Source organism: Scheffersomyces stipitis, chromosome 6 (assembly GCF_000209165.1).
Source record: "Scheffersomyces stipitis CBS 6054 chromosome 6, complete sequence".
Classification (NCBI taxonomy): Eukaryota; Fungi; Ascomycota; class Pichiomycetes; order Serinales; family Debaryomycetaceae; genus Scheffersomyces; species Scheffersomyces stipitis.
Window position 1 is genome coordinate 714,841 of NC_009046.1, and position 25,846 is coordinate 740,686.

General features: G+C 41.7%; 15 protein-coding genes across 15 annotated transcripts; 8 read left to right on the top strand and 7 right to left on the bottom strand. All coding sequences in view use genetic code 12, as the record gives it.

Moving 5' to 3' along the window:
* Positions 1-575: 575 nt before the first annotated feature.
* PICST_11073 (predicted protein) lies at positions 576-1,769 on the top strand (the record flags this gene model as incomplete). The annotated part of the gene is made up of 1 exon (XM_001385454.1): positions 576-1,769. A coding segment is annotated over one exon (1,194 nt), but the record flags the coding sequence as incomplete, so codon positions are not given.
* A 1,169-nt stretch (positions 1,770-2,938) lies between these two features.
* PICST_68080 (predicted protein) lies at positions 2,939-3,755 on the top strand. Its single transcript, XM_001385455.1, has one exon. It carries the CDS (start codon positions 2,961-2,963, stop codon positions 3,666-3,668), a length of 708 nt encoding a protein of 235 aa, XP_001385492.2. The 5' UTR covers positions 2,939-2,960; the 3' UTR covers positions 3,669-3,755.
* A 121-nt stretch (positions 3,756-3,876) lies between these two features.
* Positions 3,877-4,581, bottom strand: SDH4 (succinate dehydrogenase membrane anchor subunit). The gene has a single exon (XM_001385803.1). The coding sequence runs from the start codon at positions 4,566-4,568 to the stop codon at positions 4,080-4,082; it is 489 nt and encodes a 162-aa protein (XP_001385840.2). The 5' UTR covers positions 4,569-4,581; the 3' UTR covers positions 3,877-4,079.
* A 565-nt stretch (positions 4,582-5,146) lies between these two features.
* Positions 5,147-6,481, bottom strand: PICST_62527 (predicted protein; the record flags this gene model as incomplete). The annotated part of the gene is given in 2 exon segments (XM_001385804.1): positions 5,147-5,709; positions 5,722-6,481. Coding segments are annotated over 2 exon segments (1,323 nt in total), but the record flags the coding sequence as incomplete, so codon positions are not given.
* Positions 6,482-6,831: 350 nt separating this feature from the next.
* On the top strand, positions 6,832-7,905 carry PICST_32827 (predicted protein; the record flags this gene model as incomplete). The annotated part of the gene is made up of 1 exon (XM_001385456.1): positions 6,832-7,905. One exon carries the CDS (start codon positions 6,832-6,834, stop codon positions 7,903-7,905), a length of 1,074 nt encoding a protein of 357 aa, XP_001385493.2.
* A 159-nt stretch (positions 7,906-8,064) lies between these two features.
* On the bottom strand, positions 8,065-8,931 carry PICST_32828 (predicted protein; the record flags this gene model as incomplete). The annotated part of the gene is made up of 1 exon (XM_001385805.1): positions 8,065-8,931. One exon carries the CDS (start codon positions 8,929-8,931, stop codon positions 8,065-8,067), a length of 867 nt encoding a protein of 288 aa, XP_001385842.2.
* A 636-nt stretch (positions 8,932-9,567) lies between these two features.
* Positions 9,568-11,130, top strand: PICST_32829 (predicted protein; the record flags this gene model as incomplete). The annotated part of the gene is made up of 1 exon (XM_001385457.1): positions 9,568-11,130. The coding sequence occupies one exon, from the start codon at positions 9,568-9,570 to the stop codon at positions 11,128-11,130; it is 1,563 nt and encodes a 520-aa protein (XP_001385494.2).
* Positions 11,131-11,382: 252 nt separating this feature from the next.
* Positions 11,383-11,721, bottom strand: PICST_61790 (predicted protein; the record flags this gene model as incomplete). The annotated part of the gene is made up of 1 exon (XM_001385806.1): positions 11,383-11,721. The coding sequence occupies one exon, from the start codon at positions 11,719-11,721 to the stop codon at positions 11,383-11,385; it is 339 nt and encodes a 112-aa protein (XP_001385843.2).
* A 1,306-nt stretch (positions 11,722-13,027) lies between these two features.
* PICST_32831 (hypothetical protein) lies at positions 13,028-14,074 on the top strand (the record flags this gene model as incomplete). Its single annotated transcript, XM_001385458.1, has 1 exon — positions 13,028-14,074. The coding sequence occupies one exon, from the start codon at positions 13,028-13,030 to the stop codon at positions 14,072-14,074; it is 1,047 nt and encodes a 348-aa protein (XP_001385495.2).
* Positions 14,075-15,193: 1,119 nt separating this feature from the next.
* On the top strand, positions 15,194-19,763 carry BNI4 (bud neck involved protein). Its single transcript, XM_001385459.1, has one exon. The coding sequence runs from the start codon at positions 15,439-15,441 to the stop codon at positions 19,651-19,653; it is 4,215 nt and encodes a 1,404-aa protein (XP_001385496.2). The 5' UTR covers positions 15,194-15,438; the 3' UTR covers positions 19,654-19,763.
* Positions 19,764-19,907: 144 nt separating this feature from the next.
* PICST_62408 (hypothetical protein) lies at positions 19,908-20,135 on the bottom strand (the record flags this gene model as incomplete). Its single annotated transcript, XM_001385807.1, has 1 exon — positions 19,908-20,135. The coding sequence occupies one exon, from the start codon at positions 20,133-20,135 to the stop codon at positions 19,908-19,910; it is 228 nt and encodes a 75-aa protein (XP_001385844.2).
* Positions 20,136-20,396: 261 nt separating this feature from the next.
* Positions 20,397-21,382, top strand: CSL4 (exosome 3'->5 exonuclease subunit ski4 (Csl4)). Its single transcript, XM_001385460.1, has one exon. It carries the CDS (start codon positions 20,423-20,425, stop codon positions 21,305-21,307), a length of 885 nt encoding a protein of 294 aa, XP_001385497.1. The 5' UTR covers positions 20,397-20,422; the 3' UTR covers positions 21,308-21,382.
* A 201-nt stretch (positions 21,383-21,583) lies between these two features.
* Positions 21,584-22,639, bottom strand: PICST_32834 (predicted protein; the record flags this gene model as incomplete). Its single annotated transcript, XM_001385808.1, has 2 exons — positions 21,584-22,568; positions 22,602-22,639. 2 exons carry the CDS (start codon positions 22,637-22,639, stop codon positions 21,584-21,586), a joined length of 1,023 nt encoding a protein of 340 aa, XP_001385845.2.
* A 1,476-nt stretch (positions 22,640-24,115) lies between these two features.
* PICST_32835 (conserved hypothetical protein) lies at positions 24,116-24,559 on the top strand (the record flags this gene model as incomplete). The annotated part of the gene is made up of 1 exon (XM_001385461.1): positions 24,116-24,559. The coding sequence occupies one exon, from the start codon at positions 24,116-24,118 to the stop codon at positions 24,557-24,559; it is 444 nt and encodes a 147-aa protein (XP_001385498.1).
* Positions 24,560-24,731: 172 nt separating this feature from the next.
* Positions 24,732-25,796, bottom strand: PICST_62870 (conserved hypothetical protein; the record flags this gene model as incomplete). The annotated part of the gene is made up of 1 exon (XM_001385809.1): positions 24,732-25,796. A coding segment is annotated over one exon (1,065 nt), but the record flags the coding sequence as incomplete, so codon positions are not given.
* Between the last annotated feature and the right edge of the window lie 50 nt (positions 25,797-25,846).

Consider the following 25,846-nt stretch of genomic DNA (forward strand, 5'->3'; position numbering starts at 1 on the left):
CTCTTTTTTTCGAAACGCTGTGAATTCTGGTTTCATTTTGATCTTGTAGCAGTGGATCTCTTGCCATAGTGGATTAGCTTTGAGAGTCTATGTGTGGATAGTCTCGTTCTTTGTCCAATCTTACTCTTCTTATAGTTAAGAAATTCGAATCGGTTGAATTTCTCGTTTTCACATTTACTCACAACCACAATATAGTAACAAGTATTCAACAACCATAATAACTAATAACAATTTCAAGAACAACTACAACTACAACAGTATAATACCAACATCTTCATTTCATATTCAATTCATCTATACATATCATCACATAATACCATCCCTATAACATAGTCTACATCAATATGACAGACATCCCCTTACAATTGGAGGTGTCACAACCCTTTCCCTCCACCAACCACCACGAAGACCATAGCATGCTTTATCCACTTGACGATTCAAATTCAAATTCTTCTGGCCTTTCCAATTCTTCGTCTCCTCGTTTGATTTCGTTGGATCCGATTTTACATCAGTCTTCAGCTTCATCCTCATTCCATTCTGCTTCTTCATCACCGAATTCTGCCAAAGATGCTGGTGTAGTGGGCAGAAAACGGTCCAATTCACAGTCACAAGTGATTGCAATGCCCAAAGCGGCCTCCTCGTCACCTTCTGCTTCTTCGACTTCATCCCCTTCGTCATCTTCATTGGCCCGTCAACGGGAGAACCCCAGAAAACGGACACTGGTCCAATACTACGTAACGTTACTTCCACTCAACGACACTTTCACCAAGAAACACTTGCCAGTGTCTACTTTTCCTGAAACAACTAAACTAGGGAGACCTACAGGAACCAAACATAAGCCAGATGTAACGAATGGATACTTTGATTCACGAGTCTTGAGTAGAAATCATGCCCAGATCTATATAGATCCATCTAACGGAAAGTTGATGCTCCAGGACTTGGGTTCTTCCAACGGGACGTATCTCAATGAGTTGCGTTTGACTCATGAACCAGTAGAGATCAAGATGGGTGATATCGTATGTCTCGGTTTCAACGTCCAGGCTGAGTCCACCCATAAGCAGATCAGCTTGAAGATCGACAACATCAGCGTTATCCCAAATTCGACTTCAGGATTAAGCTTCAACACCAATAGCAAGAACGACATGTCATCCAATCTCTTTTTGAATAGATCTGAGGCTCTCGACACTCCGGAATTTAAGCACTTGAGCTTCATAGAAGACATATATCGCCAGATGTCTAATCCTGAGACATCGAATAACACCAAAAGCTCGTCAGAAGACATGACTTTTGACAATGCCTTGTTTGGCGATATCAATCCCAATTTGGAAGACAACCTACTTGGGTTGTATTCAGCTACGAACTCCGGCATCTACAACAATTCCCAAATAACGAACACGACCACACTAGAAAGCATCGTAAACATATTGGTCTCCAGCCTGGTCAGGATTAAACAGCAAAACAACTCACTCATCAGCTTGGAGCATTTTTTCACTAATTACCATTCACGACTAGAGGAAATAAACTCACAGTACTTGGAGCTGCTGTTCAAGAAAAGTTTGCTCACAATCCAGAATGATCTCAAGAAAGAAAAGATCGGGCACCAGAAAGTAAAAGAAAAATTCAAACTTTTGGAGGATGAAAGCTCAAAGAAGCTAGAGACTCTACAAAAGAGATTGAAAGCAACTGACAAAGAGAAAGATAATTTGAACAAGATGATCCAGGAGATCAAGGATAAAAAAGAAGAACTCAAGCTTGAAGTCGAAAAGGAAAGAGAGGTTATCAGAGAGTTAGAAGCACAACGCGAAAGAGAGAAACAAGATCGAAGGCAAGAGCTTCAAGACTTGAAGCAGCAGATTTCACAAATGAAAGCCAAACAGAAGGAGACGAGAACGTACATACATCCAGAACACAAACAGGATACCCCAGCACCAGTGAGAGATGCTCATGAACGAAGCAAGGAAGCTTCTAATGAAAACATATTGCTAAGAGAAAAGGAGTTCAGGTTTTCTCATGGAACTCTTTTTAATAATAGCAACAGTAACGCTATTGATCGAAGTTCTCATTCGCCAATCAGACCGGTTCATAGTAACAGCAGCAGCATCAGTAACAGTAGTATTCACGACAGTCTCAGTGAGTTCATGATGGAGAATGCCACTATTAACGGATCTTCGGGGAGAGAGATATACGGCAATGGCTCAGCTAGTTCTACAGGCTATAGTAGTGGAGCTGGAAGAAATAACGTGTCAGAGCACAGTAGCATGAATGAATTGACTCCACCAATTTCAGACAACGAAGAACAACTGAACAAAAACATAACAGACTTGTCGCTGCCTCAGAAGAATTCGGAGCCTGATCTGAATCTGGAACAAGAAGAACATCTGATTGAAACTTCTTCTGAAGCTGAGACTGTTTTCTCTACCGATGAAGTAATTGAAGAAAGCAAAGAAATGTCTACTACGGAGAGTAGAGATAAGCATGAAACTTTTGAAAGCGATGCTAAAGCGAGAACTCAGACTATAGCCATAGCAGTTTCTGCTCTTATCTTGGGTTACTTTATACGCAGAGTCACTAACTAGAGTGGTTTGTACGGGATATGAACTACAATGTAACTAGATAGTAAACCGTGCAATTTGGATCAAGCTAAATGAGTGAAAAGGGCTGAGGGATGAAATTTTAGCTAAATCAGCTAAAAACTCAAAGGTATTTTCGCTTGAGAGGTTTGATAGAATTATAAGGTTGAGAATCCACATGTGAGCTAGAAAAGTTTCTACTAATGACAGGAGGTAGAATGACCATATCTTTAAATGAAATCTACCTTGTCCGATATAGGGTTAGCAACCTGCAGGACGTCGTCTCCAGATATGATTTTATATTTATGGAGAGATTTAGAGATTCGATTCATCTTTTAATACATATTTATACAATAATTTAAACGTAAAGAACTCATTAAATAGAATAACATGGAAGGCGTGTTGGCTCTATTGAGAGATCCACTGAGATTGAGCTACTTACCAGAGTTGATGAAGATTGAAAATAACCAAAATGACTATTTCAAGAATGTTACTGATCAGGAAATGAATACCTTGGAGTTGTTTTGTTTTGGTACTTTTGAGGATTATTTCAAGTACAAACTGAGCTACTTAGATATACCAAGTGACAGAGAGTTATTGTTGAAGCTTTTGAGGTTGACAGTGATTTCAGTTTCTAACGACTACGAGAAGTTTGTATTGAACATCGAACAACTTTTAGAGAACAAAGAGTACGGATTGGCAGGTGGACTAGAGCTTTTGAAACTAAGTGATAACAGTGGAGACATAGAAAATGAACTTCTATTTGAGGAGGTGTTGATTTCGATGGTTGACGATGGGATTTTGCTGGCAAAAGTCGACGACGAAAACAGAACCATACATATTGTTAAAGCTCATGTATTGAGAGATTCGTACTCTCCAGCATTGCACTCGTTATTGGTGCTAACGGAACAAGATGTAGCAAAAAGAAGTGTAGCCATAGCGGCTGAAACACTTTCGGAATGGTATAGTACAAAACTTGTTCCATTGAGACAGGAGTACGAGGTAATAGAGGTCGATGATATCACATTGGTCGTTCCGAATGAGGAATTGGATTGCACAAATACTCGGAAACGAAAGACACCAGACCAGACAACATAGGATATGCGGTGAAATTATAGACATGGATATCAAAATTAAGTAAGATATGGTAGATAGAACAGTACATATTATCACAAAAGAAACATTTACATGGAAGCTAAAATTGAAGAATAGGAGACTGGAAGAAATACCCAGTAATCAGAGATATACTAATCAAAACATGTGTCGACGACAGAGAAGCAGTCTGATAACATCTACAAATAATTCTAGCAAAGAAGAATACGTTATGGATTCAGTAAATAAATAAATAGTCAAAATTGATGAATATGCTTTGGATGTGGAAGCACCACTTGGCGAACAATGTCGAAGTTACGTTTACATATAGCAATTACGTTAGTGTCAGTTAAGTCTTCATATTATGTGATCACCAGAATGCATTGGGGTCTCTGACCGGCAAGAACCACAACAGTTCTAAGCCTTCCAGACCTTGGAGATGATGCCGGCGACACCGTCTTCCTTGGACTCGATCTGGTACAAACCGTAGCCGGCGACACCGGTTCCGAATGTCAACAAGTACATTGCGTAGTTGTGTAATGGGCCGTAAACTCTTCTTGGGATATAATCGATGATACAGGACTGGAAACCAGCGTAACAGTGGTACAACAATAAGGCAGAAAAGGTAGAGTCAATCACCGACGAAGTACCGGTGATGAATGGAGCCAACGCCAATGGTACCATGCCGATAGCAACAAGTCTTTCTGAAGTCCAGTGCAACGAGCCTTCAAGCTTGTGGGGTGGAGGAGGCACGTAGGCATCGTTGACGGTACCCACAATAAAGCCCGGAGGTTGAGGGATGGTCTTGATGCCTCTGATCAAGATTGGTCTGAACAATGCAGCTGTTTGGCTAGAGAGGATTGTTCTGGAGCTCAGGAGCCCGATACGGGAAGTCAACGACAACATGGCTGTATATGAATATTGTGTGGGGACAGTGACGATCAGGAGAAAAAACGAAGGAATATTTCACTTTCTGTAGTGTATTTTTGGTAGAATTTGTTAGGGACTTTTTGTGCGCTCCCCGGACTTTCACGCTATTACCACTAAACTGCTTTTGATTGGCTGGGTAATGTGCAGGCATGGTTGCGAAATGAAGTTTCAGAAGACCTGATAAACTGATATGCCAGCATATATGAAGCATCCGTGTGTATCAGCGTATTGGTAGAAAGGGAATGGAGATAAAATAGATAACGTGATGGGTGTGATGTTATTGCACAGATTTTATAGGTTTTTCGAGAGTGAAATTAGGTGGTATACAGATTACATTATGTATGCATAGAATTATGAAGATTATATGGAATGTAAATTACAGAGCATACGGCACAGGTATATCACGTCTTGACTATGTACATTATTGACTTCACTGAACGATACACCTACTTACCTCTTTGCATTAATCATGTCCTTTTGCTGCAATTATGCAACATCCTGCTGTTGCTTCTGCGCGGCGCAACTCTAATCTTGCAGCCATTTTTGCTTTTCTCTCACTCTACATCTTCTTCTTCAAACTCTTCGATCTCTGGCAATCTCTTAGGGCTTCCAAAACGTTCGAGCAACGGCTTCTCGATAATACCCAACGGACCTCGGTTGTAGATGATTTTTGAGAACCTATTGATCACACTGTCGTACCAACCCTGACTGTCTTCGTTGAAAACCACCAACTCATCAATTAATTTTTCACATCTTCGTCTCGACGTCACATCCTTCAAGCCATCATACATATTGACGAGGTTGTTCAACACATTGTACAAAAGGATCGAGACCCTTGCCGTTGTATTATGATCAAAGTACAAGTGCTCTACAATATCCTCACTCCAGGACACGGCATTCTTCTTGAACCCTTTGGCCCACATAATCTCACTGATATGGGCTTTGATTTCGTAAATGGAAATATCTACATTGTTCTCGTCGCAGTTGAAGAGAGGATATACTGTTTGAACAAGTTCTCCACGCTCCGATTTATCCTTTATCTCGGTCAATTTCTTAATATTGGCCAAATAGATGTTCAAAGATTTCGTCAATAAGTCCTTTTTATCGCTCTTGGAGACTCCAGAAACACTACTGATTTTAGCCATGGTAAAGGCAAGATCGTTGAGACAGTTCAACAACTCGTCTGTGAGCTTTGAATTCTCTTGAAGCAAGAAGTCTTCGTTCAAATTCATGGACGAAAATGTTAAAGTCAACATATCGATCGATCTTTGGAGATACGCTACCTTTACTTGCGGGTCGGGAAACACTCTTGTTAAGAGTCTACAACATTGAGAAAGTCTTTCGGCGTCTCCAAGCTTGTAAAAGATCTCGTCGTCGTCGATAATTTTTCTCAAAACGTACACAGAAGCTTCCAACTGCCCTTTGGCTAAAAGGGCTCGTGCATATCTCATCACAATGTCTATATAGAAGTTTGAGAAACTGCTGGACTTCTTGTATACCAACGTTTTGGAATCGAGGATAGGAACTTCGTATCTGTTTTCGTCAGATTCTTCATCAAATTCAAGATTAGGATTTTCCTTTTTAGCCATCTCAATTAAAAGCCTACGGTAGTGCTTGACAGCATATCGTGGACTCTTCAAGACGTCGTCTTTGTTAATGGCTTTCACAGCCGTTATCTGATCTTTGAAGCTCAATTCAAATGGGATGTTTTGTCTCTCATTAGCATCATGATACATGAAGTATAACAGCCCAAACGAGACAAGTAAGCCACCGATATACGCTCCGGCAATCAAATTTATAACAAACCCATAATTCTTCACTGCTCCAAGTGCACTAGGAGAAAGATTCAAGTTCCGGGTTTGAATCACCACATTGTGTCGTATGGGTCTCAGAAAAGAAAGCCCGAATCGCACAGAACCACCTACTGGTGTTCGTTTGCATATATGTGTTATTTGACTTCGGAACATTTCAGTCGTGAGGACATCGCAATAAAGAGATGGAAATAGTTTTGAACTTCTCATAGTTAAAAAGCGCAACAGTATAAAAAAATTACATAACCTGCTCAAGCTTTAAGCGCCAAAATTACAATAAACTTACGTAATCTGAAGAAGTGTCAAATGCTACTTATTCAGATTTTATAGATAACACAACCAACTCTCTTTCCCTAGCAACCGGATATCATCAGGCGAATTCATATCAGTTGTATCGGCATTCGGCAAGAATGAGCCGGATGCTGTCTATGGAAGTCACGTCGGATGTCCAAACCAGGAAACTACCGTTTGTCTACCGGTTCATTACTAATTGGCTTGTCACAGACCCAAACATCATCGACAAATATGAACTCTACGACAAAGAAAACCAACCGAAGAAAAACTACCAGGCGCTGCGTCATCAAAATGTCCCATACATATATTTGCTCGGTGGAAGATGGCGTACAATCCGAAGGAAACCTATAAATGTCATGAGTATCATAATATTGATTGTACCCATGGTGCTCTTTCTAGTGTTTGATGCCAAATGGACATGGAGACACGTGAGTCCGTCTTTGGTAATCTTATTTGTCTATTTTTGGCTATTGTCGATGTCGTTCTTTATCACGGCAGCCGTGGCAGACCCGGGCATCGTTCCTCGAAATATTCACCTACCTTCGAAGATTACCCACTCGCAAATAGCCCAGGCTCCAGAAGAATACTTTTACACCGTGACTTTGCCGTACCATTATGGAAACGATGGAGTGACAGTAAAATACTGTTCAACATGCCATATATGGCGGCCTCCACGAACTAGTCATTGCTCGGTGTGTAATTGTTGTATAATCAACCATGACCACCATTGCGTATTTTTGAACAATTGTGTGGGCTGGCGCACCTACAAGTACTTTTTGTGGTTCCTATTGACATCTGTAACAGCGGCTGGATTGTTGATAGTGATCTCGTTTGTAGAGGTGTTCCATTATAGACTTGTAGACAATTCTTCTGTGCATAGTTTTCACCAGTCTATCAGGGAACACCCCGTTAGTCTCTTGCTAGCTATTTATGGCTGCCTCAGTGTGGTATACCCATTGCTTCTTTTGGTATTTCACTTGTTTCTCACATCAAATAACATCACCACCAGAGAGTACTTGAACTATGTTCATAAACACCCGAGTCTGGACTATATCAATGTATACGACTCCCACTCTGTCATAAGGAACCTTTATATTAATTGGTGGGGAAGGGCACTGTCGGTAACGCTAGTAAAGCAATCAGACACATACCAGCCGGGTGACATACGATTTGAACGGGTGCAGCCGTTGCTGTCATTCAATGCATAGTGTATAATAGTGTATATTAATAAACCGGTAAACCAATAGAAATAAATATTTATAGAAAAATTCGAAGTCAGCTACTGAATATATTCTTACCATATAGAACCAAGCTATTCGTACTGTCAATTCTAGATATATGGTTAAGGCAAGGTATCAGCTGTTGGGTTAAAATGGTTCTGTGAAGTCAGGGTCAGCACCCATTTTGCTGTAAGTTTGGCTCATACTTGCCGCACCTTTGGAAGGGTCCTTTCTATACGCCTGGTATTGTTCATTCAATTCTCGACCCAAGGCTTTTATATTAGCTTCACTGCTGCACTCGACAAAGAGATAGTATTCAATGGAATAACGAGGGTCTATTCTTCTGAAGAACAGGTCGATTTTTCGATCGGTTTTTGATCTAAACCGTTCAATATTACGTTTGCGGTCAGATGTTTTAAGAACCTTTCGATTTTTTCTAAATCCTTTGAAATAATTAACAATTTCCTCTGAAGCATTATAGTTATTTTCAATGTATTGGTTTATTTCTTTCAAAGTAGGTTTTCCCGATTCATTATGGATAACACTAGTTGTTTTCGACATCAATATGCGTTTGATTGAATCAGCCAAATATCTGTAGAATAATATTTTACTTGCTTTATTGTAACAAACTAATAGCATTGTGACTTCCTTTATTGAATCAATATTGAAGTCATCAAGAATAATCTTTTTAAATGTTGGAAAACTGTCGAATATTTCATCAAGTACCAATCTGTATTTGGTAATAGTTTTCGAACTACTATCCAAATTTGGCAAATTCTTAAGTTTCTCCTTATGGTCAATCATTTCAGGACTTACCAATTTTCGAATTTTCTTACTGGGAATACTAAATCTTTTGATTCCAAATTCATTCGCAACATCATCCAGCAGATCTTCTTCAGACTCCAGCGATGATTCTGAATTCGAGCCTTGATCTGATTCATTACCAGCGTCTGTGGCGTCAACCTTTTCTATCTCTTTTGGTTCTTTGTTTAGAGCCACCTCTAGACTGAACATGTTAAGTAAGCACAGAATGGTTTTGTTTAGTTCATTAAACTTTTCGTTCATTACTCGTTAAGCCTTTCGAACTTCTGATCAAACTCACCCCTGAGGATGAAGGTTGATGTTTCATCCATCAAGACCTCGCGTTCAGTTGGAGTTTGAACTTTGATGAATTCATTTTTGAACTTGTCTTGAATTTGATCAGCTGAAGAGGAGGTCAATTTGATGGCTGCAATTTTGACTTCTAATCTGGGAGAATCCTGTTTCCTTAGTGGACTTTTATAGGCAAATGGATTTGGACCTTTAGTAATCACTAGAGAGCTATTTAATTCTGTTCAAACTAGAATGAATCGCATGGGGTTAGTACAGTCTTCTTGACCTATAATTTTGTCGGCGTTTAAACCAGTTATGGCCATTGAATACCAACCATTCTCTTGGGCATATATAAACATTTGACCCAGAATCCTGTACCTTATTTTCGATCAATTAAAGAAATTCACGTGACTATATTTGATAGCATTCGAAATAATCAGCATAACAAAACTAACAATCTAATCTTCAATGTTTGATCTGCCTATTCCTTTTGCATCACTAAAACTGATGAGCATATGAAAGCTACCAGCATACCCTTAAAACCAGTAACTATACACAATGGATGTGGATCGAGTTTCCGGTCGAAGGGAGAACTATGATCTCAATTTCGAAGTTCATCCTCTCCAAGAGCCTCAATCTATTTTTTCAGATAGTATTGTATCCCCTACATCCAGCAGACATGTGAACCGAGCGATCACTACCTATACAGCATTCAATGCCCCAAGAGAAAGAGCCAAAAAGATTTTCTATTTACCCAGAAGGATTTTCCAGTGGATCTACTCCATTTCGTTATTTCTCTTTGTCTGTTTGACCATAGCCTTCATAGCAGTGACTGTCATTGATGTGATAGTCCAGACGTCCGGAACGTCATTTTCTGGCATCAAAATGTTTATCGTGATCATTGTATGTGTTGTTTTTGTTGTTTTAGCGTTGTTTCTCTACTTTCTGAGATTATATCAGTATCGAGTTTCGATGAATGACATCCCTTCAAAGTCGGTGTATATTCCGTTCAAAGACGACATGCCTGACGAGGTATTTGAGAGTATAGACGAAAAGCTTAGAGAATGTGTGGGTGAGATTAAAGTTAAGGCTGGACCCTTGTACAACGAAGATGTCATAAATTACCCTGGGGTATCACCTCCAGAGTATGTGCAGAATAGAAATAGATTACGAACAGCTACAGGCGAAGGATCACGCCTTCCACCAGAGTCAAACTACGAGGATGTGATTCGGAGTTTGGGCGATAAATTCCGCCACGACGGAAAGGTATTTACGCAAGTTGATCTTCCTGCGGACCTTTCGTTCCGAGAAATCGTCATATACTTGAAGGAGATTTTCATGAGCGAGGTGGATGGAATTTCAAAGGAGAGGATCCCAAATCTAGAAAGAATCATCAAATTGTATGAAAAGTTCCGTTTTGGGTCAGAATTGATAAAAGAGGGAGACTTGTTTGAATTCATGTTAGAGTTTGATAAGTTGGGACAGATATGCCAGAGTAACTATGAGATAAAGCTTCCCAAGTCACGAAGAATATCCAGAAACCGACTGCTGCGAACACTCGATGACATTCTTGACAATTCTATCTATCATCGTGGATCGATCCCTCAGTCAGATATGGCATATTATCACAGCGAGGCTTTGGGAGAGTCAGACGAGGAAAGAGAGTACGATCATTTTTACGCGAATAGCGACTTGTCAACTCCACAATTCTATCACCAGGCACCAGAGGCCGAATTTTACGATCACATTAATGAAGACACCGAGTCTTCTGACTCGGTGATTCAATCCAAAGACATGTTGGTAACGGACATGCTTGATACTTCCAGAACTACAGGCTCAGCTTCGCTTTTAAGACGTCCATCCAGTTTCAGTAGCTCACGACTGGTTATTCGTAATAAATTGTCACTAGCAGCGACAGAACTGTCTTTTGACAGACAGCGAGATCAAGACAGGGATTCTATAAGAAATAGCAAGAGATACAGTGGCTATATGAGCGATAGTGAAAATGACGAAGACCCCAATGAATTTTACCGCTTCCGGCGGCAACCACGTTCGCTGCAGCCGGAGTCCATACTAAACAAGGTTACGTTCAGCAGTCTGCGTTCGCCGGAAAAGAAATAGGTCCGGCTGCAAATCTTCAAGCCTCTACGATTTCACGTAATTAATACCCCCCTTCACACGTAATTAATGCTACTATACTATAATAGTTAATGTTGCTTGATAATAACCTATTTATTAATGCCCAATATACAATGCCCCTTAATTCCAGATCGGATCGGATCAGATCACCACTTGAAATGTCTAAAAACTGCAAATATCAAAAACCTAGAAGTACAAAATCAAAAATTATGTCAACCCTTAGAAGTCGTACGATCAATTCTGACGAGGCTCTACTACTCCATCGTGAATAAAATAATATACAATCGTGCCATCGTCATTGACGATTCCTATAGTTACACGACGGGGCCGTTGCTGGTCCAATCTCGCTATGGCAGAAAACCAATTCGCTATCTCGGAAACAGAGATGGAGCTATTTTGAATTAATGATCGTGGTACTACCCATTCCTTTTGATTTTTCAGATCTGATGAGCTTAGCTTCGAAGGAGGAATCCCTGAAACGAAAGTAACGTCCCCGTCCACGTCATGTAGCCGCACACCTGTCCACAAGTTGTAGTGGACGAGATTTGTGTGCACCTGTTCACCAAGAGACATCGGTCAAGGAAAGAATTAGGATTAGAGAAACTAAAAGTAGTATTCTAGTTATTAAAAGCTAGTAGATGTCGTGGTGATATTTCAAGAAATGTCGCGCAGGTCACCTGACCGCAGTTAAGAGCTTATGTCCTGGTAAGGCTGCTGTCACCAATTACTATTTCCACTAATGGTATACTGGTTGCATACCACATTGCAACCGTCTAGAAAATGTGGAGACTCCTACAAATTACCACACGAGGCGAATGGCTGAACGAGAAGACGACAAACTTATCGATGGTGGAACATTCCTGGCAATTAAAATCATATATTTTATAGGCACTAAGAAAATATCACGAACAATAGGGTCTTCTAGAAATCTGTGGAGTCAATATTTCAGCTTCACAATTGAATCAACTCGCAATTCAGATTAATTTTATAGGCTCCCAAGTAACCACAGGCATCGTAGGCACTCTCAGTTATTTTTGATAAGGCAAACTAAAATAAAAATTGCCTACATGGTTCAGGGGTAGACTAAATGTGAAGGGAAAGGGTCTGCATTGTGGGAGGGTCTGGGAACTGAAATTACTGGAAACGTAAGAGTAAAATATCTGAAAACGCAACACGTTCAATTAATTTCAGTAGGGAGCGTAGTTCACAGCGAACATTGCCAGAAACAATAGGAAGATCGCCAACAATGGCTCAAACAATATGTCAAAGCAATAAAGAGGAAATTCTTAAGCACCTTTCTAAAATTCCCTGCGAAGACAGTAAGAGGTCCCTTTCACCTGGTCCAGGCTCGTAGAATTTAACCTCATTGGGCGATGGCACCCATGAACATACAAATGGAAAAGATAGAGGGTTTTAGTCTCCTTTCGTTAACAATGGGGCGGTTTATTGCCTTTCCTGCGTGGTCAGAAATTTGTCGACCGATAGTGCTGTGATTTGCATTGGCGTCGTGATTGGTAGTAGCGTCAAGAGTGATTAGTTAGAGAATTGCAGCTGAGGCAACCGTTATTTTTGTTAGGCACGGATGAAGACATTTGATTTTCCTACAGTGTTATTTTCTCGGTTTACACCACTTTTGCTGGTGATAATGGTGACTTTATAAATTTAAATAAGTTCGATTTTTTTTTTTCACTCTTTAATCTTGCATGTATGGCACTTGCATTTGAAAGAACCGATTTATGACTAGACTAGACATCGTTGGGCCGTATAAATAGTATTTACTATCCCAAATTCCACCTGTCAGCAATAAAATTCCGGAGCCTGGCATTTTTCAATTTCACCCTACAACCGAATTTTTGATTCAGAGATAACCCGCTCAGCCATGCAATCTCAGGATCTGGTGTCCATTTACTCCAATAAATCCACCATATCACGGTTGTCGAGCCTAGGGAGACCCAAACTCTTTGGCGAACATTTCAATCGATACACAAACAATATCTCCAAGCACACTAGCCATGAGAGCATACAAGAAGAACCCACAAACTATGCTCTCCAACGAATTGATACCCGCAAGTCTGTAGAGTCACTCAACCATGTCTTGGCCCATTCACAGTATCGTGTTTCTTTGCATCTAACTACCAGTGAAATATCATTGATCCGATATACCTGGAACAAAATGCTTCTCGACGATCCAATCGAGAAACAAAGCACCTTCAGAAACATTCCTGGCGCATATCCTGTTGAGCAGGAAATTCCCAAACACAAACAGCCAGCTACATCCGCACTGTCTATAGCCAGTTCACTTTTCTGCCGTCAGTTCTATGACAATTTGTTAATGCTGAAACCAGATCTCGAAGAAATGTTTCCCTCCATCAGACACCAGGCTGTACAATTTGCCGGGGTGATGGCCATGACGATTAGCCAGCTTGAGGATTTGACTTTAATGGACGAGTACTTGATGAAACTAGGCAAGAGGCATTCAAGAGTATTAGGCATAGGCAGTGACCATTTCGAGCTTATGGGCGAGGTATTGATCCTCACGTTTCAGGAGAGATTTGGCACTAGGTTCACACAGGAACTTGCCGTGTTGTGGATCCGTCTATACTTGTATTTGGCAAATACGTTGCTACAATTTGGCGTAGACCCTGTAATGAGATTGCCCCTGGATTTGCTGGTCGAGCTGGAGTTCAACAAGATCCGGACCATGTCCAGCGTGAGTTCGCTCATGAACGAAAGACCATCTATAAGTACGAGCGTTACATCGTTGGCATCTACAGAAACTAATACTACACAGGCTGGCTCGGTACCGCATAGCCAAAAGAGCAGCCCTATGAAAACCATGCCCGGTTCAATGTTGAAAGCAGAACGTGTGCATTCTCTTGGAATGGACAGCATAAGAAAGAAGAAGAAAGACTGCGTGATACAGTAGAGATACGAGAAGAGAAGAGAGCGAAGAGAGCGAAGACAAAGGACCAAAAGACAAACTAGGATCAAGCAACCAGGAGGCAAGATAGTGGCAATTGCTGCGAATGCCTGCAATACGATACGGACCGTCCCCGGTTTCAATTGTGTTTTAGATCTATGTTGAAGCTGATTGGCGTATTTGCATCTAGACTTCTGAAAGATTTGCGAAAAGTGGATTTTTCATCTCGATTTCAGCGTGACATCTGAATCTTAACTTCATTTACAAAGACATCCCCCCCTAATTACAGAATCGCATGGTGATAGAGCAAGAATCTGTAGCAGTATGTGAGACCAGATTAGCACATTCTCGCATCAGGGCACTTCTACACCGTTTTTCACGTCCTGCACGCACCGGGCATGCGCAGGGGTGTTGATAAATTTTTACTTGACGTGGTGCGACGCGTCTTCATGTTTAATAAATTTTTTCCGCCGGCTGGAAAATTCGCAAGCATAACGACTGAATAGATAAACTGTACCATAATGTATAATAAGAGTAATACAAATAGCATACCAACAGCAGAGATAGCCGGATCTGTTGCGAGCGATAATCTCACCGGCAACAATAGACGAGTAGGGAGTTGACAAGTGCCAATCGCAGATGGTCAAGGCTCACTAGACAATGGTGAGACTGTAGAATGTACAGTGCTACCTGAAACAAGCTGGACACCATTGTCGAAATAACGCGTTTCCCGACTAGCAATCGGCAACCTTGACAAGACCAGCCTCCCCAAGGGATACGGGAAGTCACAGGACCGCACAGACACGTCGGTCTCGCCACAACACGCCCGCTAGTACTGTGCAACTCTGCTACCGGAACAGGACTAGACTTGGTTAATCACCACTTGAACGCCGCTCCACACCACAGTGTTGCTGGCTTCGATATGACACAATGCTGTTCATATAGGGAGAATCGGTGTTTCTGCTGACGCGCAATGGCCATTTGGCTCCTTTAGGCAAAAACCTACACGGTTTGCATGTCATGTAGCGAAGCGAAAGGAGGGCTCTGCATGGATGCGATTGACTTTTCAATTTCAGAATTTGACACTGGAGGTTTATATAGTCGTTTGAGGTGGATAAGAGCTGATGCTGGTACAGTTTTGTTATTCTGATATCGCCCTATCTATTTATTCTTTTGTTCTTATGGTTGTATACTTATAATAATAGTGACATTTACAAATTATTGATAATCAAGTACCTCCCTTCGAGACTACTGTCCTCTTTATCTATCCCATACATACCAAATTTTTTTGCTAAACTTTTTTCAGCTTCTTTCAGCTAATTTTCAGTTTCACTTTCATCTAGGGCCCAAAGTTACAGCATACCATAGTCATGTCCAACGACCTCGAGGAGTTTCTCCTCAACGACAACTTCTATTCGGGTCCGGCCAACCCCACCAAACACATCAACAACTTCCGCAACTCCATCCATATCAAGAATCTGATTTCGTCAAAGTCGCTCAACAAGTCTTTGCTATCACCAAGCGAGAAGACGGGTTTCATGAAAAGCTCTCCTTCCATGAAAGCCTTGGAAAGCATTCTCAATGACAAAAGCGATTCAGGCTATCCTTCTGTTAAAGGAGCTCCTCCCATCATCGAAGAAGAGCCAGAAGAGCTGCCAGCTTTGCTATCCACTGAAAGAATGCCCACAAACCATTTCCAGGCTTCTCACGCAAGCCATGGAAGCAACTCAGGCTCTTCTGCGGTCACCGCCAACACTGTCTCCAGCACCGTTGGCACAGTCAGCACTGTCGCCACTTCTGAAAGCCTTGTCCACGAAAAAGACCATGGCGTCTCTCTTGGCTCTCAGTACACTTTGCACAATCCTTCAGTACATTCCATCCAGCTGTTTGAAACAGCCAGATCCACCCAGAGCCAGATCGTGGAGCCCCAGTCAGAGGCCCAGTCTACAACAACTTCGCACAAACGGTATCCTTCAACTATAGACGAGTCTTCGGGCTACACTACAGACGACACACCCGTGTTGGCACAGCCAGCTACGTTCCACAACATCAAGACCATCTACTACAACTCGCCGCAGTTGAAGATAGTAGAACATAAAGTGGAGGACGACACCTTGGTAGAAGAGGAGTCAAAAGCTGCTGCTCCCTCTAATGCTACATCTACCACTATTCCTCCAAAAAGAAACAAGGATATACAGACTATAAATATTGAAGACAATTCTGAGACGAGCAGCACGAAGAAGGCAAAAAGAGAGAGTTTTCTTATGGCTAGTGGATTCAGCAAGGATGATAGCGAAAGAGTTGATTACAGAAAAACGACTCACAAAAATAATATTTCCTACCCAGATAATATGAGTGAAAATTTCAGGACTCGCGATAAAAATAGACATAAAAATAGCCGGGAAAATTTCGCATCTAATGAGACCACAGCTAAGACCACCAGCGAAACGGTCACGCAGGGTTCAATTGCTCCCATTGTAAACGAAAGTGTCAAACCCTTGGATTCCATAAAAGCACAAATCCCCGCTGCTGCCCCCACAGACACACACGCTGTAACAGCCAATGCCCCGCGCTTTATCCAGCCTGTAGTAAATTTTGCTCATAAATCCTTGGGTGCGAAAAAGCCACAAAATTTCTCCACCGACGATCCCGCTTCCACGACACCGTCTGGCGAAGGAGTTATTTCTTCTACCAACAGTACTATTTCAACTGCTCCTGTCACTGCTACTTCCACTAGTGGTACTCGTTCGCTACTTCCACCGGCTCCTCTTCTGAAGCCTGCCCTCCACCAACTCCAACCACCACCAGACTTCGCACTGAAAAATCGCCGGATCGGGCCAAGCAAAGAATTTCACGAGAGTCAGCTGGGTCAAACACAAGACGAAAGTCTCCAAAATAACCTAAACCAAACCCAATCTTCTCTTCCTCAAACTCGTTCGCTCCTCGATTCCCCCAATCCTCAAGAGACACTCGCTTCTTCACCCCGTCGATCCCCACACATCAGATCCAACTCTGCCTTCTCGCTTTCGCTCAGCAAGCCGTTCACGTCTAACAAAAACCCCTCTAGTCCAGCTCTATCCTCACACCGTAGAAGCAATACCGTTGGCGATATTCCGTCTGTGGCAATGCTGTCTACCGCCACTCTTGCGGCCGAACCGGCAACTTCAAAGAAGTTCAGCTTCAAGGCTCTATTTAAGCTGAAGTCAAAGAACCACCTGCTTAATGATCCTAACATAAATCTCAACATTGCAACATACTCAGCATCTAATCCGAAAAAGTTGAGTTCAAAGTCGTACTCTTCCCCAAACATCTCTACAATTGGAGAAAAGACCAAGCCTAAACCCTCTGTTCCAACTCCATCGAGCTCTTCCGGCTCACTCTTGAACGTATTCAAGAAAAACAAGTCGGTAGACAACTTGACAAAGTTGAAAGCTAAGCAGAATAAACACGAGGCATCTCAGGCTTCAAAGAAGCCCAAGATCAGCGCCAAGTCTAATAAGAAGAGCGTCGAGGTGGAAAAGCCCATAGGTTCTGGCTTGAGCCCGGATCCCGAACAGACTCTTAAACACGGTATATCGAACGTCAACTTCATAAGGGAAGTCAGCGACGAGGATATCGATATCCCTCTCATACAAGAAGTCCAAGTTCAACATCCAGTAGCACCAGCTGCTACAATTAGAATACCAGAGTTTGTTCCAGAGTATTCTGCTGCTCCTGTAGAAGATCCAATCAGCGACGAGGAAACAGCTTATGATGAGCATAATTTGTTGCTCCACCCTCCAACAAAGCTTCAAAACACGCGATTTGGCGAGGAAATGAAGCTTGTGGGTGAAGACTATGGCTCTCCCTTCGTTGTTACATATAATAGCACTCAAAACTCTCCAGAAAAGAGACTTGAGGTACCTGCTTCTGGCATTCATTTGCACGATTCAGTCAGGGACGAAGTATCGAAGTCGCAGCAGTTATTGGGAGAAGCTTTGTTTCCCAAGTCTCTAAGTGCTCAAGAAGTTGAAAGTATTGTTTCATTGGAAAGGTCTAGGTCTATGAGGTCTATCAAATCCAGCAAGAGAAACTCGTTTATCAACTATGATGGCAATAATGAAAATGTCATCCACTACAACGGCCCCGCATCATCTCCTGCCCCTTCGGGAATTGGCCGTTCCAATAGCATCTTGAAGAACTCAAATTCCAGAAGGAACTTGGCTAATGATATCAACAATTCCATTGATGCTGCCTTCGTCGCGACTGTGAGTGCCACTCCACCGCTAGCTCCGCAGTCGACATTTGCTCCCGACGAAGTCGATTTGAGAGACGATACTAACATCACTGATTTGATGGAATTCACAGATTTCATCGATGTAGAGAACATCAGTTTCTCGACTTCTCCACGTCAAATGGATCCCGAGTCTCCAGCAAAGTCTTCAACTTCTCCAAGAAGAAGAGTCCAAGTAGACTCTCCAGTTCCACAGACTCTTGAAGTGCCATGCGTTCAATCGACTTCCCCATCTCCTGCTCCGGTAATCAACATTCAATCACCAGTAATAACGCCTCCATCGAGTCAGGAAATGGATGTCACTTCGGAAAAGTTCAGGGCTTCTCTCTCTCCTTCACCAGAAATCACGGAAAAGAAAACTCTACTGGAACAATTCCAACATACGTCGTCTATTCCTAGATCTCCGATCTCCTTAGGTGAGGAGTCTGAAGTAGAAGAACATTCTAGTGAAGAGGAAGAAGACGATGCCAATGATGCCTTTTCATACACTAACGAACGTGGCTTGCTTGAGTCTTCTCCTATCTTGGAAGCAGCATACAAGGTATCCAACAATTCTCCTATCATAGATGAGAATGGAAGAAGTGTCTTCAACAACAGACCAATCTCGATGTCCTTCAGAGGTATGAAACCACCTGCTTTCGCAGGTAAGATTGCGCAGCATGATATCAGAAGTAGTGAATCCCATCAATCATTCACCCTTTCATTTGCGGAAGATTCCTCGAGTAATGGCGTAGGAGGTGGATTTGGTTCCTCATCTGAAGAAGAAGATATCGAGGATGAAGAAGAAGTAGAAGAAGTAGAAGAAGTCGAAGAAGAGGAAAAGGAAAATGTAATTCCACCTCCAAGCAACTACAATGTTGCTGTATCTCCTCCAAAAATCAACAGCAAGAAGTTTGGGAATGTTTCCACGACTGATAATTACAACTACAATTATGCTAATGTTTTACCTCCTCCACCCAAGAACTTCATTCTCAACAAGATTCCTTCTATTTCAGACTCTTCTGCCAACTCTTCTCCAAAGTCTTTCAGTTCCATAATTTCAAGAAAATGGAGAAAGAACTCACCAACTTCTAATGCACAGTCGCAATTCAATAGCCCAAGAATTCCTACGAAACTGGATGGTGTTCGTTTCAGCTCCAGAATCATCTTGTACGATACCTACAACGGAGAAGAATACGACAGACACCCCGACACTGCCACTTGTAACCAGTTGACTCCGTTATTGGCCCAGCAGATCAAGGACGAATTGAACACATTCAAGAGTCAGATGGAAATCCATGTGGACTCCAGATGTCATACTCATTTCTTTTAATTCATCACTTTGACTTTAATTTTAATTTAGGTTTTCTATACATCTTTTAGTTAGCATTTTCATACCAGCACAAGCTTTCAGTGACACAATAAAATAATGACATACAAAACAATACAAGGAGAAAACTAACGAGACATAAGTTGGACTTCCGAGTAAAATTGGATTATCTATAACGCTATTAGACCTATTCAAGACTTCTGGCTTACTTCTATTATATCTCTTTTTTTCTAGGATGGAGTTGAATATTACTTAGCTTACTTCAGCTGTTCAGCATGCTGAGCATGTGCACTTTGAAAAATTCTGTTCAACACAGCATAATCCTTAGAATCAATGACTGCCACAACCTTTTCTGGCTCTTCCATTATCACGACTACATACTGGTTGTTTCTGAAATCCAAACAGGTAGTAGAGGCCCAAGAGGCACCATCGTACTCAGCAAGAGTAACTACTGGAGGCTTATCATTCACAAATTCTGGGTACATATCCAAAACCAACTGCTCTCCGCAACTAAAAAAACAAGCAATAGCTTATATCTACCGGTATCACAATTGTAAGCAGCTGTGAAAGATGAAAAAGATGTAAATTCATTTTCAAGATGGCATATGGCTCGGAAATCCAATATTTGCATAGTCGGAATTGAAGATTCTCACGTGACAGAATCTTCTTTTTCAATGAGCTGCAACTTTTCTATAATTTAAGAAAATGAGCTTTTTTACTCTCTGTATCTACAAAACAACGTATACCCGTAAACCCTATTAGCACTCTTTACATGACAGACATAAAGGGCAAACTTGTAGTTCCAGGCCAGTACATCACTTCGGCATACAAATTGGATGGTTCATCTCAAAAGCAGATTGAACGATATATTCCAGGCAAAGGTGCTATCATTTCCCAGATCGAACATGAAGACAAACAGATTCCCGTAGTGGTAGCGACGATTTTGGGACGAGTTATCATACGTGAAATTGAAAGAGACCTCGAGAATGACAAGGCAAAAACCAGCAGTAATTACAACAATATAAAGTCCCATGTTGTGGTGGTAGTACCCAAGTCAAACTCATACATTGATTACAATATCGAAGTAGGTAGCAATATTCTAGAAGATTCGAATATTTCAATCAACTTGCCAAAAGAGAATGATGTAGTATTAGTGAAAATCACTAAGATCACTCAGAAACAGGTTTACTGCGAGATTCTCTCTGTTGAGGGCCATGGAAACGTTTTGTCTGATGGAGGAATTGGAGCCAATGGAGAATTAGCTCACGATTCTTTGCCCGCCGGTGGAGGCTCACAAAACTTATCAAACCACCAAACGATTGCTTCAAGCCAAGCTACAGCCTTAGGAGCACAAAGCAATGACATAGGTGAGAACTTCAAAGGTATAATAAGATCGCAAGATATCAGATCTACAGACAGAGACAAGGTTAAAGTCATTGACAGCTACAAGCCAGGTGATATTGTCCGTGCTTTGATTATCAGTTTGGGTGATGGTTCTAATTACTACTTGAGCACAGCAAGAAACGACTTGGGAGTAATATTTGCCAAAAGTGAGAATGGTAGTGGAAATTTGATGTATCCTATCGATTGGCAGAACATGATGGATGTTCAGTCTGGCTTGATAGAGAAGAGAAAGTGCGCCAATCCATTTGCATAGTCTTACATATATATCGATTTTGTATCGTAATTATATATTTATAGATTCTATATCAAAAATTAGAATCGTATCTATAAAATCACATTAGTAGTAATAGTCTATGGAATATATTTATGTACTTTATTATGGATTATATGGATGATAATGTATATGATACCAGATTAAAGGAAATATGTAGTAATTATAGTATAGACGCAGGCAGTATAACAACTTGCCAGCTCTAGCAGTGATGTATCTATAAACAAAATTGAACAATTCATTAGATTATGGGTTCAGTTAGTCAAGCAGTGGAATTTGGTGGATCAACTCTTCGTGGGTGCCTCTCAAGTCTACTTCACTCAATCCGATCTTGCTACCAAATAATACGAATCTGTCGTAGTACACCTTTTTCTTTTCCTGGGAGATTTCCACCATTCTTTCCCAGTACTTGCTGTGGTCATATTCAAAGTTGACCTCACCATTGAAGTCCTTGTCTAATTGGCCCACAGGAACGTAGTCGACAAAAGGCTGGTCAAAAACCAACTTTTCTCTTGTCAATGGATCGATGAAAGGGTGAATAATTTTCAAGAAAGTCCATCCCAACCAAGGAATGTTAGTCAAGAGAGCTCTACCCAATCTTTCAGGATAGTGTGTCTGCAAGATGTGCAATACTTGTCTACCAATCCCAATAGGAGGAATTTTACCTCCTTGGGTGCCCACGGGATGTGCCTTGAAGTCTATAAGAAGTGCTAGAGAATCTTGACCCGAAGGCATGTAGTCTATGACTCTTTCCAACATATACACAAGGTGTTGCACTTGTCTCTGGCTTGTCTTTGTGTTTTGTCTGCCGGGCTTCAAGTACAAGCAAGGTCTGGAATCGTTATCGTAGCCCAAAATGACTTCTTTACCGGTTTCGTTTTCTTCCGACACCAAATCCTTGTTGACTTCGTTATCCGTATCGAAAATGTGATCAATGCCGAACTCTCTTCTCCAGGCTAGAGTCAATTCAATTCTGTTGATTGCTTCCTGTTCGTCCCACTTTGTGGCTCTTAAGTAACGCAAGAAACATTCTCTGGTCAACCACGATTTTTCAGACTCAGTCAACGGCTTGTACTGGGAGGTGTCCTTATGCTTGTGGTTGTCCTCGCTGACGGGAATAGCGATATCGGGATTCGAAAAGTGTTTGAACACCGTCAAGTACTTTTCCTTCTGGGATGCCGACAACTCGGGCTCTGTGGGGATGACGCTTTTGTCTGACGGCTGTTGGAAGGGCGTGTAGACTCTCTGCAACTTCTCGTTGGCAGACTCCAAAGACGATTTGGAGGAGTCGTTTTTCTTTAGCTTGGAGAACATGAGATGAGGTTGTTCTGGGATGGAGGACAATGAAGGTGTTATTATGGTCGAACAGTAAGGAGAAGACGAACAGTCGAATGTATGTGTCTATGCGTGTTTGGAAGCGTGGCTAAAGCCGTGTCACTAATATCTGGGTAATATCCGTGTCTATATATGTGGATTTGGTCGGCTCTAATGGTGGGCCGGTACGGAATAGAGTGACGAGATTACTTGGATAAGCTCAGACAGCTGAGATGTGGAAAACAGAACAGAAATTCAGGAAAATACAAGAATAAAGTTACGCCTGCAAGAAAACAACATCACACGAAACACTCCCACAATACAAGGCAATCCACCAAGACTACAAAAGCATTCTTTCACCGTTCGGAGATTGTCACACTCCTTCTCTATCTGACGCGTACAGCTTACTAAGGAAAAATTTTCGTGGGTCGGATCTGCTTATAAGCCCGTTGAAACCGAGCCGGTGGAATGGGTTCTGAAAACGGAAGCCATGAACAAATGTTCTGCCACATGAAAATACGAAACTCCACGTAAAGATTACTCTGTATGTATTACTAGCAGACGATCTATAGGACCCGGATTAATCAGACAGAGAATTATTGCTCAATTGTAGTTAAGGGCACACGGAAAAATGTGACTTCTTGTAGTCTTGGGCCTTTTCTCTGTACCGATTGCGCTATTAATTACGACTTTATAAAGCCGTCTCCTACTTAACGTTCACTACTATTCGGACTCAAAGAATTCTCTCCGAGTTCGTGGATCCTGCTACGACTTCCGTCAACATATTCCATCTCATGTAGAGAGAACTTCGAGGTCACTAGATCGATCTTTATACTTCTATGTTGAACGTTCCCGTAACAATGCTCTTCTAAGCCACAAGCTTAATATCTGTTTCTGATGGAAACGTCTGGCTCACTAGTCACCACCTCTCGTGCGACTCTAGCGATAATACAGAAGCATTCTCCGCCAAGCAAGACTATATTAGCAGTGCCATCTATTCGCCAGCAGCATCCGTCGCCAGACTGTTCACATCTCATCTCTGGCTGAATTGTCTCACAGTTCTAGAAGCTCTTAGTGTGCACTATAATAGTGAAACCGATACTACAGCCGAAGAACAACGACTTTTTTGCACCTTCTTTGCGCAAACTAATGCGCAGCAAAAGTAGCCACAGAAACAATTTCCAACATCGTCGATAGTGCCAACAATATCGATCCCATCCATTGTCTCAATGATTTCGATAGAATTTGCGGATAATGTCGCCTGTCAAGTCGGAACGAGAATTCTACCGACGCAGTATGTTGCGTCCACCTTCAAGGACAAAATCTCGGAAACATGTCGCAGTCACATGACCTAACGTCTGCGACATCCCTGCGACTCTTAATCACCTACGATCTTTTCACTCGTTTGTGATTTATGCAAAATACTACAAAGCTTTGTCAGCATTGACCCACCACCCACAACCTCCTATTCACGCTATGGCCTCGTGGGAACAAGTAAGGTTCACGTTAACGCCCAGAAGCAAGGGCACCTATCTCATCACCGACGAAGTTCTCGGCAAGCTTCCGCAAATCAAATCCTACGAAGTAGGCATCTTGCATCTTTTCCTCCAACACACATCTGCAGCCATATCACTAAATGAAAACTGTGATCCTGACGTTAGAGTCGACATGAACCATGCCTTGGACAGAGTGGCTCCGGAAGGTAACTACTATATCCACGCTGACGAAGGCCCAGACGACATGCCTGGCCATGTGAAAAGTACAGTTGTAGGAGTCAGCTTGAGTATTCCTATCTCCAATGGCAGGTTGGCCACAGGAACATGGCAAGGCATCTATTTGCTTGAGTTCAGAGCATACAGACACGCCAGAAGAATAGTTGCTACGATCAATGGCCAGAAAAAGACCTCGACTCCATCATGAGCTCATACTGAAAGTACCATGAAATTCCATTTCATCCTTTGAACACAATAAACTTCATCCTTATAACATCATAACATCATTAAATTAGCTTATGCCATGTGCTTCATGTACATCATGAGTACCATTGGTCTCCACAATATATAGTAGACAATAAAGATCATTTTAGAAAGATTCATTTAGACTCGTATACTCTTGTACTGTAGTCGCGCAAGATTGTTTCCTTCTGTAGCTCAAGACCTTCCAAAAGAGTCTGAAGTTCAGACATCTTTCGGGCCAGCTCGTCTGTCACCAAATTCAACCACCCATTATGACGAATGCACTTTCTTCTCTCTTGTATACATATTTTGTTTTGGTACCATTCTGCATCGTCAAGCTCGTCCTTCAATCTGCGACCAACCAGTTCTTGGAACTCCACAAACAAGTCTTGTGAATCTAGAAGTTGCGAAAGAAACGAGCTTGCCAATTCAGAACCTACTACAGAGTTGTCATACAAACAGATATCTAACTTCTTCAGCTTCGTCTGCTTTTTAGATTTTTTCAGTGAATCAGGGATCTTTCCATCTGGAAATAACGTTTGCGCCAATTTCTCATTGGCAAGCTTGATTTTATCCTTCAATTTGGCCAAGTAATCAATCCGTTTTTGCAATTGTTCTATTGATTCATTCACCAGGTCTAATTTACCGTTGACCTTTGTCAAGGCGGTTCTTGTGTCGTCGGGGAATTCTGACAAGTTTGAACCAGTGTCTTTCAATTTGGTCACCTCGGGCAATTCTGGAAATTCGGAGCCCAAATTCTTCAACTTCACGTAATTGTCTCCTACGTGGGTCAAGATGTCGTTGACGACTTCAGGCTTCAAATCCTGAATCAATGCTTCTCTATCTACCAAAAGCTGCTTGATGAACAACTTGCCATGGGCATCTGTACAATATTTGGAGTTGGAGTCTACTCTAGCAGGTTCGTTACACCACTGAACGCGGCATTTCCTCTTCCATAATGTAAATCCAGTACCTTTCCATTGACAAAATTTACAGAAGAACTTGGCTATTAAACCAGAGTTCTCCTTCTTTAGGTTCATACACTTGAAGTGGTACCATTCGTCACAGCCATCACACAAGACCATCAATTCCCCATTGTCTGGCTTTCTACATATGCAAAAGAGCTCTTCGCTGTTGAGATCAAACTTGGGAGCATTGGTGAACTTCTTGTACTGTCTGGCTAGTTCCTCAAACGACTCTTCTTCGTCTTCGCTTTCGTATTCTTCAGTGCTGATGCCATTTTTCTTTGATG